At 34.4% G+C, this 13323-nt stretch overlaps 1 protein-coding gene across 2 annotated transcripts in view; it reads left to right on the top strand.

Moving 5' to 3' along the window:
• Positions 1-13323, top strand: part of BIRC6 (baculoviral IAP repeat containing 6) — a 209743-nt gene that overhangs the window by 37385 nt on the left and 159035 nt on the right. For both annotated transcript variants that reach the window (XM_068979018.1, XM_068979011.1), the window contains exons 5-9: positions 1806-1917; positions 3521-3603; positions 5196-5418; positions 5500-5660; positions 10253-10311. In XM_068979018.1, the coding sequence (XP_068835119.1) occupies positions 1806-1917; positions 3521-3603; positions 5196-5418; positions 5500-5660; positions 10253-10311 (638 nt within the window). The remainder of the gene's footprint in view (positions 1-1805; positions 1918-3520; positions 3604-5195; positions 5419-5499; positions 5661-10252; positions 10312-13323) is intronic.

Raw genomic sequence — 13323 nt, 5'->3', positions numbered from 1 at the left:
ACTGGACCACCAGGGAATTCCCATATTCTCTTATCTTAGTTTGCAATATTTTTTAGTTTATCCTTTTGTAAACCAAAACTGCTTAATCAGTTGCCCCTTTTTTGTTAAGTGGTTTCTTTTATTATGTAAGTAACGTTTATTGGTTGTTAAGATTTGGGAAGTATTTTTATATTCCATAGTAACCCTGCTGTCTCTAACTTTTGGGCAAAATGTAGAGACTGCCCTTTTTAATTTTAACTGTCATGTGATATGTCTTTGGCTATTATTAAAATATTCTTTGCAATATGTCTGGAGAAGGAAAAAGGAAGGAATCAATGTTTCTTGTCTGAGAGCCTGGCCTAACTTTAGATTATAATTTCAGAGCTATTTTGTTTGTAATCAGTAGGAGACTTTCTAAAGAAAGCAGTGTAAGCTGTGGTGAATGGTTTGTTTTAGAAAATGCATTCATTAGATGGGATTTTCAGTGTTTCTGGAGGTGTTAAAATCTCTCAAAATTCTAATTTTGATGTAGTCTGTGTTTTTTATTTCATTAAATATGATTCTAGGAACCCTTATGAAAACCTTGAACTCTGAAGTCTGTTGGAGGTTTGAGTAAGGGTCTACCGGATGCTATTGCTGTTTTGCTTGGTAGTATAACTTACGTGGACAGATTGTCTGTTCTGAAAACATGAAGATGTCTGTAGCCTGATCAAGCAATTATTATTTTTCTTTTCAAAATCAGGACACAACTATGAGTTAAACCTAAATCTCATTAGCAGTATTACAAGAAACCATGTACTAATTGAAGGGAAGAATTTAAAAAAAAGTATTTTTCTGGTCTCATAGTGATGAATTTTTACCACTTTTCTTTTATTGAATCAGTTTCTCTTCTGTGTTAGGAAAAGGAACTTTGCATACTGGTCCTTTCTTATTTGAAGCTGTGTGGACTTTTTCTAATTTTGATAGTCTCTTTTAAAAAGATATTCTGGTATTGTTGTTGCACGTTCAGTCTCAATGAGCTCATTATGTTAATGAAAACGTGTGAAGATTTCCTTTTTTTTATAATCCCCTGAAAAGTACAGATTTCCTGGAAAAGGATTTCTCTGGAGAAAGAACATAAAAATTGCTTTCTACCTAAAAAAAACTTAAACTAGAATATACTTTTTCAGTACGGTTGGGGTAAAACTACTGTTCCTTTGGCTGTGGGTTTATCCATTTATGCAAAACTTGTCACTTGATGAAAGCATAGGGTTCTGTGCCTCTACATTTTCAGATTCTCTGCTGTTGATCGCTATTATGCAACACTGGTTAATTTATCTACCCATGGAATTATCTGTTGTAGCCATCTTATCTGGAGAAGGCAGTGATACCCCACTCCAGTACTCTTGCCTGGAAAATCCCATGGACGGAGGAGCCTGGCAGGCTGCAGTCCAGGGGGTCGCTAAGAGTCGGACATGACTGAGTGACTTCACTTTCACGCATTGGAGAAGGAAATGGCAACCCACTCCAGAGTTCTTGCTTGGAGAATCCCCGGGACGGGGGAGCCTGCTGGGCTGCTGTCTGTGTGGTCGCACAGAGTCGGACATGACTGAAGTGATTTAGCAGCAGCAGCAGCAGCCATCTTATCTTGTTTCTTTTTCCCTATTCTGTTCATGGGAAATTCCTAAAACTTATCATTTCAAATTTATAATACAAATTTGAACTTGGTCATTAAACATTCCCAGTTTTTATTGATAATCCGATAAGCTTTTTCCTTCAGTGGTGAGTAATAGGGTCACTGTAATTTGATGCCTAACTTTGGTTACATAAAGTATGTTTACTTTTAGATCATTGATGTATAGTGAAGCTAACAGACGGGAGACGTTTACCTCATGGCCTCATGTAGGGTATAGATGGGCACAGCCAGATCCCATGGCTCAAGCTGGATTTTATCATCAGGTAAATAAGGCTGTCGAAAAATCTTTTCCAATATGACTTTTTAGCCTTTAGTAAGACTATCAACGTTTAGTACATTTTCAGACATGTATGTTATTTTATGTACATGGCTCCGTGCTTGTGTGTCTGTAATGTGAGTTTTGTTCTTACACCTTTCTTTGATCATAATACTAACTGGCTATTTCCTATATCTCATACTGTGTATGAAAGGTGAAAAGGTTAAAAAAAAAATAACTGAGTTAATGCATGTGTATTGAAGAATTGATTAAGAAATGTAGAGAGAGAAGTAATTAAGGGAAAGAGTCATAATCTTATGTAGGAAAAGAGGAGGGTGTACAGTGTAAGGACGAGTGTGAGAAAAAGACATGAGAATGGGAGATTATATAGAAAACTTCACAGAGCCAGTGTAGAGCAAGTTACGAAAAATGAGTTCAGATTGGCATAATAAACCAATTAAAGGAAACTTCAACTGAGTAATGTTGACTGGCTCACCAGTGTTTTTCCATTGCTAAAGAAGCTAAGAAATTAATAATTACATGTCAGTTTACATAAGACATGCTTATTTAATTTTGGAACGAAATTAAACTTTGGATACATTGAATTATTGTCATAAAGAATATTAAGAATAATTATTCCTTCATTATCTTGAAGGGTTCTTGGAGTATCTTAAACTAATATTTTATCAGAAAACCAAGATATTTGAAGATTTGATTCAAAGTCCATCAGATTTCCAGTTAAAGATAGATTTGTTTGGAGACTGGCTAGTATTAGACTTATTGAAATTATTTCCCTAAATTAAGGATTGAATAAGGACTATTTTTCCTAATAATTTATTTTCTTCCTTGTTTTTTGGTATTGTTTCATATAACAGCCTCTGTTAAGTGACACCTTGATATTTTTTCCATTTAGCTGTTGTTCATTGTATTCCATTTTTTTCAAAGAGATCAAATCATAGGTTTTTTAGAATCTTCTACCTGTATTAGGGGCTGATTAGTCTCAGTCTTCTAAAAAATATATTTACACTTTAGATGTAGTAAGCACTAAGTAGAGTAAGTACTCAAAAATATTAATTTTAGTTTTCAAAGGTATATTTCAGTTCAGGTTTTGATTTTATATATATTTATGTATATGTGTGTGTGTGTGTGTCATTTGGTCCTAAGTGTCTTACTTAAAGAATGTTACATGAATTATGTTCACTTTATTTTTTATTAAACACAAAAATTATGTTTACCCTTGCTTATATAGTAGCGTAGAATTCAGTTTTTCAAAATAAATCTGTTAGACTATTTCCTCTTATATACTTAACTATGTTTAAAATACTTTAGTAATACAGTTACAAGATGTTGGGCCAGAGATTGAGGCTGTGTGTCCGCATATTTGATTCAGTGGTCGTTTGCTGATGAAACACAATTTTTCAAACAAAGCAGCAAATATATAAACATTTGGGGATTAAAAATGTATTGTTGAAGCCTAATATTAATAGTACAGGCTAATTTTCTTTTCCTCAATATGGAATTTTACCTAAAATTATGAACTTATTTAGAAGAGTTTTTATTAAGCTATTTTAATGTTGATGAGCCTTTTCCGTTTCCTTACACATTTGCAGCCCGCCTCATCTGGAGATGATAGAGCCATGTGCTTCACTTGTAGTGTGTGTCTCGTTTGTTGGGAACCTACTGATGAACCTTGGTGAGTCTTGACTTTTCTGAACATAATAGGCTAAGTGCTTCTATATTTTATGTTTCTGATCTGTATATTAATACTCTTGCCATTTGTCCTCTCTATTTTTGCCTCTATTCTAAGAGAATGAGGTAATGCTGTCTGTGCTCTGTCATATCACTTGGCATACAGGATCTCTAAGGTCTTTGATTTCCCAAGGTCTGTACATGTGAGAAGGGCCAAAGAATGGAAGTATACTCTGACTGAAAACTAGAAGACTATGACAAAATAAATTTTAAAAGCATGATTAAATTCAGCAGTTCAGCCTGTTCTTTTGTGGGCAGCTCATCAATAGGGAGTCCATGGAAGGAGGGCCTTATGATTTACATTTCTAATTTCAGAGTAATTCTAGAGAGTCTGTTCTGGTGCATAAAATTTGAGAACTTGGTTAAACATTAGAGATCATGTATTGGAACCTCACTTTTACATAACTACCCTGAGGCCCTACTAATAGAAATAGTAATAATAGCAAACATTTGTATAATGTGTTTTATCAGGTACCGTCTTATGCACAACACGAATGGTCACTGTAGTGAAAAACTGGGAAATCTTACACGCCTTTTGGGAGGGGACTAGATAGATAAAATACATTCATATAATTGACTGATCCAACAGTTAAAGGAATAAGAAGTTAATTCTCTATTAATCATCATCAGTGCATTATTATATCAAGAAAGCTGTTGTAGAATGAACTATATAATAAGCTGTTTATTTAAAGTAAAGAAAATTCTGTTTATTCTGTATGTATACATATGGGTATAAGTTTATAAAAATATTTTAGGAGTATAATAGTTGCTGTCTGGAGGTGGGATCAGAGATTACTGGGGTTGGATATTAGGCCTGAAGTGTGTCTTTTGCTATATTTTAGATAGTCAAATGTCACTTATTAAAATGAAATTTTAATTAAAAAGTTAAAACTCAGATGAAATTAGAGGAAAAATGCTCTAAGGTTTAGCTGTGACGGAATCCGTTTCAAATGTCATTTGCCTGGAGAGATGCCATGTAAAAGCATTTATGTAAGACACCTTGTTGTACTACAAATTGTCCAGGATTTATATATGGATGTAGGTAAGTTGTAGGTGCAGTGTTGTTAAAGTGAATGGTTAATATGTTACAGTGATCTTAGTAAAATGAAAATTTTTGGTATTTGAGTCTTTAATTAAAGAATGTTATAGTTGTTCGGTTGCTGTCATGTCCGTCTGACTCTTTGTGACCCCGTGAACTTTAGTACACTAAGCTTCTGTGTCCTCCACTATTTCCCTGAGGTTGCTCAAATTCATGTTAATTGAGTCGATGATGCTATCTAACCGTCTTATCATCTGCTACCCACTTTTTTTGCCTTTAGTTCCCAGCATCAAAGTCTTTTCCAGTGAGTTGGCTCTTTGTATCAGGTGGCCAGAGTATTAGAGCTTCAGCTTCATCAACAGTCCTTCCAGTGAATATTCAGGGTTAAATTAATTGTTTTTTTTCTTTTTAAGAAAAAATATCATAGAGTTCTCTTTTAGTGTTACAGACTTAACAGCTTAGATGCTTAAACTTTCCCTTTTTTAATTTGTGTAAAGGTCTGAACACGAGAGACATTCCCCAAACTGCCCGTTTGTGAAAGGTGAGCATACACAGAATGTACCATTGTCGGTCACTCTTGCAACAAGTCCTGCACAGTTTCCTTGCGTGGATGGAACTGACCGAATATCTTGCTTTGGGTCCGGGAGCTGCCCTCACTTTTTAGCTGCTGCAACAAAACGAGGAAAGATCTGTATATGGGATGTTTCCAAACTTATGAAGGTATGTTTTAATTTTGAAGGAACAAATCAGTAACTGAAAAAAAATCAGTTGTAAATTTAGGCTTTTCATTTATTTGTTTAGGTGCACTTAAAGTTTGAAATTAATGCGTATGATCCAGCGATTGTACAACAGCTTATTCTGTCGGGAGAACCAAGCTCGGCAGTTGAATCCAGGAGACCAACTTTGGCATGGCTGGAAGACTCCTCTAGTTGCTCAGATATACCAAAGTTGGAAGGAGATAGGTGTGTAAATTTGTTTTAATAATATTTATGGAAATTAAGTGTTTTCTCTTCCTAAATTGTGTATTCTCTTAATTCTAATTAGACAGAAGGCATTTGATCAAGAGATTAGAGAGTCACTGTTTGGTTAGAAATCCAAAAGAACAGTATAATTCCTGAAATAAATTTTCATTCACCAACACCATAGTCTGTAAAACATATTTTATTTTCTGTCTCAATCCATACCAATGGAATAATCACTGTTGAAATATAAATTCTAAATAATGAAATCCTTGGATTAGACTTGTAATTTCACCTTCTACTAATTCTTTTCATAGAGCTGTTGAATCATTTGGTTCATTTCTCCTTTTTTCATTAGCACCTAAAATATAGAAATGGTAATCAATAGTGAAATAACCTGTGGTTAGGCTAGATAATCTAATTTTTATTTAAATGTATTAGTAGTTAGCAATGAGTTGAGGTACAATAATCATTGCCAATGAAAGATTCTGGTAGACTTGTGCTGGATTCTCTTCCATTCAGCCTTTCTAGAGCTTCATGATTTCTGTGGCTGTATTTGATCTGTGCAGGGGAGAGAGAGTCAAAGTGTAATCCCACGTCACCTAATTGTCTCCCAGGAGGCGCTTGTAACTCTGAACTGGGTTGGATTATAGAGCAACATTTGTGATGGTCCCATGGAGGCAGAATGAAGGGTTCCATAAGCCACTCAGCTGGTCTTCAGCAATAGCAGCTACCAGTTTGTAAGATTCTGAAGGCAGTAATGTGAAATGGAGCCTGCGTAACTGTGATCAGATGTCTTGTATGGAGATCTGTCATTTCACTTGCAGGGCTTCTTGTGTTACTGATGTGTGATTGGTACCTCACAGTGATTTAATCATTTCACCTCACTGTTTGGTAGTGAAACTTTACTAATGGAGATTTTTTTCATTATTAATGGAAAATTCACTGCATATTAAATGTCTAGTCCCTGTTGCTAATAGTATGTGGAAATTTTGGGTCTGTAAATGAATGTGGTTTGAGCTCTGGAACAGGCTGAATTAAAGCATCATGGTGTTCTCAGTTATTTCAAGTCCCTGTGAGAGCTTAATGAGAAAGCAGTTGGCCCATTGTTGTCTTGAGTTTGACCATATTTGCCAATAGAACTGAAAATGAATCCTGCTTGATCTCTGATTTTCTTAGAAATTAGTGGAAAATTATTCATAGAAGATAATGAACTCGGTATGTCCTGAACTCACTGACTTTAATTAGAACTTTTGACTCCAGAGTTTTGTAATTTGAGGATTAAAATTTGAATCAAGGTGTACTTTTAAGATTATACAGATACACACACACCTTGGTAAAGTGTTTCACATTTTAGGTAAACATATATCCAGTATTTCTGGTGGACAGGTGTTATCTGAGCTAGTGTGCTGGGGTTGAGATATAAATCCCTCTGCCCGCTTTTTTAAGAGACTTAAAATCTTTTTGGGTAGAAGGTTACAAAGATTATTCTGGTGGTTGGAGGAAGCTGACGAGGTGGAGCTTCAAGCCCTTTATCCCTGCTTCCTCTCCTCCAGAGTTAGCAGGATTCCTGTTAGATTGGTATTGGATATAATGAATCAAACCACTTCTGCCTCTAAGGCTCAAGATATAGTATATATATAATAGTATATTTTATTTTAAAATATACTGTTTCATTAGCTTGAGAAATAATACATTAACTGAATTAAAGCTTAATCAAGAAGTTTAAAGTATTACAATGTAGCTTGCTTAGAAATTGTTTTTTGTCTGTTTCTACTTAGTAGGCAACATTTGTCTTTGTTCTGAATTTATTTAAGGAATATTTCGGATGTGTATAATTTAATTAATGTATTTTTAATTTATTTGGTTGCATCAAGTCATAGTTGTGGCATGCAGCCTGTCTAGTTGTGGGTGCATGGGCTTAATTGCCCAGTTCCCTGACAAGGGATTGAGCCGGAGAACTCTGCATTGGAAGGCGGTTCCTAACCACTGGATCACCAGGGAAGTCCCAAGGACACATTTAATTTTAACGAATTAACATTTTGTCTAGATGCCTCATTTGTATGTTATGTTTTTCAAATTGGCAAAAATTTCCTGAGTTAACTCTGAAGTTGCTTATATTGTTGTATATCTTAGTTATATACCAAAACTAAGATACATCTATACTATTAGCACATATAATCTTAACTAAGCATTTTAAACTTATTCATATATTTTTTTGCCTGTTTATTACTTTGCAAAAGGTTTTATTTCATGTAAAAGACTTTAGTAAATTTAGTGTCTATTATGTAAGTATAGTTGACTTCTGAACAGCATGAGTTCAGTGTTGAGCTGTGTGAGTCCAGTTATTTTTTAAAATGAATACTATACAAACTGTGGTTAGTTGAATCTGTAGATGCAGAACCATGGATGCAAAAGGCCAACTATTGTAATTTATACACAGATTTTCCACTGCAGGGAGGGCTGGTACATCTAACCTGTGTGTTAATGGTCAGCTATAAATGCATGCTTATTGTAGAAATGTTGGAAAATATATGGAAGTAAATTGAATGGAGTCTCCATTTTCATACCATCAAGTCATGAAAGTTAACTTTAGCTGTGTAGTTTTTTTTAATTCATGTGATTAAAAGAAATTTATTGATGCATCATTACCTATCATAAGATTCACCCTTTTAAGTGTACAATTCAGTTGTTTTACTCATGATTTTATCACATGGCAGTATGAGTGTTTTTCTGTCAAATATATTTTTCAAAATACTATTTTGAAAACTTTGACAATAAAGCCTTTTTTTGGTGATTTAATTAAGGCAGTTATCTGGCAATCCTTTGTAACATTCTTAGTAACTTCAGAACACCTAAACTCTGTCTTTAAATATACTACTACTAGATTATCTTTTATTCTAAGTGTAGATGGGTAATATTTGGCTATTTTTCTTGATGCAGAAATCCTCAAAATCTACTGTGTTTTCTTGGTTTGGACTTCTTTATTTTGGATAAATTCCCAGTCATTAATATTTCCTCTTAAGATTTATTTTTCTGAGTATCTTTATTATTTTTCTGAGACTAGCCATTAGTATTTGAATAGCTTAAAGCTAACTTAGGAGCTTATCTTTTTCACATCCTTTTTAAAATTTTTAAGTTATAGCATGAAATTGGTTATGGTAATTACTACCAGTTGAAAAAAACACAGAAATTTTGTCAAAAATATCTAAGCAAATATCTCCCCACCCCAGTTTCAGACGTTACTTTAAGCATTTCTAAGGGAGATTGCCAGGTTATATTTTATAGCATTATAAATGCCTAGTTCTTTCAGATGGCTGTGCTTGCAGTGTATTGTTTCAAAAAGGGAGAATTACTTTTCCTTCCTGTGAACTTCATCTTTTAATTTTTGTAGTTTATCAAAATTTTAGAACTACTATAAATGTGCTGATTGTTCATGCAGACACAGACTAATGTTGTGCTGGAGTGCTCTGTAATTATATCTTTTTATCTTGTCTGCTAATAGTGGAGACTGAGAATAAAATTGGGTGCAAAGAGAGAGGCTGGCAATTTCTTGGCTACTTGAATGAAAGCAAAAGAGCAGCTATTGTCTTACTGTCTTGACTCTTAAGTTGTAGTAGTTTTCCTGCTTGTCAAGGATTTCTTAACATCCCCTCCCAAACAAGCAAAAAATAAATAAATAAAACCAAGAGTAAAACACAAATAGAATGCATGTTTCTGTGAAAACACTTCTATACACACATATTTACTCAGCTGTTCTAAATGGTTTTAGGGTATAACTTTGCTGAATTCAGGAGTAGAATGCTAAGTCACTTCAGTCATGTCTGACTCTGTGACCCTCTGGACTGTAGCCCGTAAGGCTCCTCTGTCCATGGTATTCTCCAGGCAAGAATACTAGAGTGGTTGCCATGCCCTCCTCCAGGGGATCTTCCTGACCCAGGGATCAAACCTGTGTCACTTCTGGTTTCCTCATTGGCAGGCAGGTTCTTTACCATTAGTGCTGCCTGGGAAAGTGAAAGTGAAGTCGCTCAGTTGTGTCCGACTCTTTCTGACCCCGTGGGCTATAGCCTATCAGGTTCCTCAGTCCATGGAATTTTCCAGGCAAGAGTACTGGAGTGGGTTGGCATTTCCTTCTCTAGGGGATCTTCCTGACCTAGGGATTGAATCTGGGTCTCCTGCATTGCGGGTGGACACTTTACCATCTGAGCCACAAGGGAAGCCCGTCTCTAGTAATAGAGTGATTATTAAAATTTTACTACTGGAAGCTTGTGCTTGATTTTATTAGCTGTTTTTTTTTTTTTTTTCATTTTATTTACCCAAACTATCCCTGTCTACACCTGTTCAGTTGTCTAAATCCTATAGATTCTACTATAAATTTTTAGAGATTACCACACTTTATTTCAGGCACGCATTTATTTAATTAGTTAAGATGATTCACTATTAGCGTAATCAGGGTTTCAGTCAACTTATATATTACATAAGCTAGTTGTGTGATGCTTACGTTTTAGACACGAAACAATGGTTGTAACTTTATACTTTGCTTTCTCATGTGTACTTTATTTTGAAATGGAAATTTTTAATTTGTCTTTTTTAAGCGATGATTTACTGGAGGATTCAGACAGTGAAGAGCATTCCAGATCAGATTCTGTGACGGGTATGTAAAAAATGTTAGATAAATCTATTTTTATATCCTTGCATGTATATAGTTTCTAGGTAGAGCTAAATACCAAATAATTCTGTATTTTGAGTACAAAGTCTAAATTTTCATTAATATACAAAGAAAACTCAATTATGTATCAGATCTTGAATTAGTAACATATATGAGGTTTCATACTAAAAATTTAAATAGTACTTATTTGCGCCAAAGGAATTAAAAATGAATCTTACTAAATCTGTCATGTAAGTCAGTGACATTAAACTCTGCCCAATATATTCATTTTATTTGTATACTGTATTGTGTTGTTAAATAAATGTAATGTTTAAATCAATAATTAATAATTACTAATTAGTGATTTTAATTCCCCAAAGAAAACTGTATGAAATATTAGGGCAAAGGGGTATAAAAGGCTTCATATTTTAATGTAGTTATAGGCAAGGCATCTCAAAATAGTTTTATTGTATCAGAATTCAAATCCTGTCATTTATTATAGTCTGATTGCATTTTCTAGTGTATAAAATAGTGATATTTAAATCTCTTATTTATAATTTCAGTAACTAAGATTAAAATTCGTGAAGCAGAGTACTTGGGCAGTAGCCACTATTTTAAATAAGTGACCATTATTAAATTCTAGCTGTATTCTAATGTCAATGTCATGAATTAAGGACATACATAACTTATGAAATCTCTTTAGAGGAAACTTGGTTTTAGATAGTTCGGTTGTTAAAAGTTACATGTCAGAAGTTAGTATAGTGTAGCCGATGCTCTCAATTCTAATTTGTTGTAAATTTTTTTTTTAAAGCCACCAAACAGAATACTGCACTGGTTTTTGGATTCACCTTCATTTGTCTTTTAAGGTAGTTCTTAGAATGAAAAAAATAAGAAAAGTAGGAAACTGCCCTGAATAATAACACAAATGTGTAATTAGGTCTGGGAAGAATAATTGATTGCGTTTAAAAATGTAGTCTGATGAAGTGTGCTCTTTTTCCAGTTTGTTACCCCTTGGCCAAAGAAAGGGCTACTGTTGCAGTTTTAAACATCTGACAAGAATACACTGGTCATTGGTTATCTGGAGATCTGGTTAGAGCTTGAACTCTTAAGTCTTTGGTCTTGTCAAGTCACTTAAACTCTCTGGGCTTCAGTTTTTCCTATGTAAAGTGAAATGTTTGAACTAAATGTTCTTTTCTCTGCCCTTAAAATTTTTTTATTCTAACTTTAATCTTTCCTTTGTATGCTGTTGCTGAACTCTTTCCTCTTGGTCTAAGGATCTTAGTAGGTATTTTTGTAGTTGTAGTTGTTACATATTGGTCTGCTTCCTTAACCCTTTTTTACCTTTATATTTTTCATCTATGCCTGTTTGATCTTTCACACTTCCTTTAGATCCTGTTGTCCTCTTTACTTCACTTCCTGGCACCTAGAATATTGCTGTATGTTTTTGTTGACTCTTTTCTATGATACCTCCTTTAAAGTTGGGAGTGGTGTCCTTATATAGTATTAAAACTAGGTAGCTGTGGTATGAGAAAAAAAAAAAAAATCCTTCCAGTGTAGAATTTTTACTTTATTTGAGGATTTGTAAGTGGTTCATTCATTTATAGTAAAATATGTATAACCTTTTAAACTAATTTTATATTGAGAGACTATTGGTGAATTTATGAAGGCTTGTGATATTAATGGGAAATGTATTATCTTCTTGAAGTATGTAAAATTAAGTAATAGATGCTGTTTCACAACTTACATTTCCTAACTCTAAGCTCATCCCATCAATTTGAATGATATGATCTGAAGAATTATAGGTTGTATTTCTTAATTTCAAAAGTGTAAGTGGAAACTTGAGACGTTTATCTGTTTTTTAGTTGAAAGTTAACGATTTTTGAAAGTATCTAGATGATACAGGAAAGACACGTTTGCCCTTGGTCCACATATCAGAATAAAGGAGTGCACCTTCTTTTGTAGAGTGGGAAGAGTGTTTGGCAAGAGACTGAAGAACAATTCAAATTGAAATTTGATGGTTCAGGAATATGCGTAACTTAAACCACTGAAGTTGGCTGGTAGAACTGTGGGACTGACAGTAGCTCAGTAAGCAGGGTAGAGAAGGGTTTCCCAATATGATTATCTGAAGAATATTATACTGCAGGATATTTGTAGGTATGTTTTATAAAAATTTATTTTGTGGTCCAGTTGGTTTGAGAAATTCTGAGGCAAGTAAAGATCACAGTTTTCCTTAACTGCAGTATTGACAGTTGTCATTGTGTTTTGCCAGTCTTATAAGGGGAATGGAGAGTCCTCGGAGAAGGCAGTGGCACCCCACTCCAGTACTCTTGCCTGGAAAATCCCATGGATGGAGGAGCTTGGAAGGCTGTGGTCCACAGGGTCGCTGAGGGTCGGACACGACTGAGCGACTTCACTTTCACTTTTCACTTTCATGCATTGGAGAAGGAAATGGCAACCCACTCCAATGTTCTTGCCTGGAGAATCCCAGGGACGGGGGAGCCTGGTGGGCTGCCGTCTATGGGGTCGCACGACATGACTGAAGCAACTTAGCAGCAGCAGCAGAGTCCTAGACGTTGATTAAATAGTTGAGAAGCACCAGAGTAGTAATGTTACCTGTTATATTTTCTTTTTTAATGGATATTCTCATCTCACATGACCTTTGCTTTGAATATTGTCTTAACTGTGGTTAATATATGTAACTAATGGTTAATTTATTTTCGTTTAAAATGTTCATAGACTAAAATAGCTTTTTCTTGGCAATTTCCTATCATAACTTACCAAGTAAGTTACAGTTTAGTTACAGTGTATTATTATTACATGTTATAAAAATCTCACTGTCTGCTTTCAACCTCATGTCTAAATGAGTGAATTCATAGAGTAAATATATGTAATTATTGCATGGCAGTATAAAGACTGCACATGAATATAATCAAATGAGTGGTTAAATAAACAACTTACTAGTACAATTAAATTGTGAAGTTTATAACTAAGTTTTTTCTGCTTAGTGAGACATGGATA

Source organism: Capricornis sumatraensis, chromosome 1 (genome assembly GCF_032405125.1).
Source record: "Capricornis sumatraensis isolate serow.1 chromosome 1, serow.2, whole genome shotgun sequence".
Classification (NCBI taxonomy): Eukaryota; Metazoa; Chordata; class Mammalia; order Artiodactyla; family Bovidae; genus Capricornis; species Capricornis sumatraensis.
This window is presented reverse-complemented; position numbering and strand designations above follow the sequence as displayed.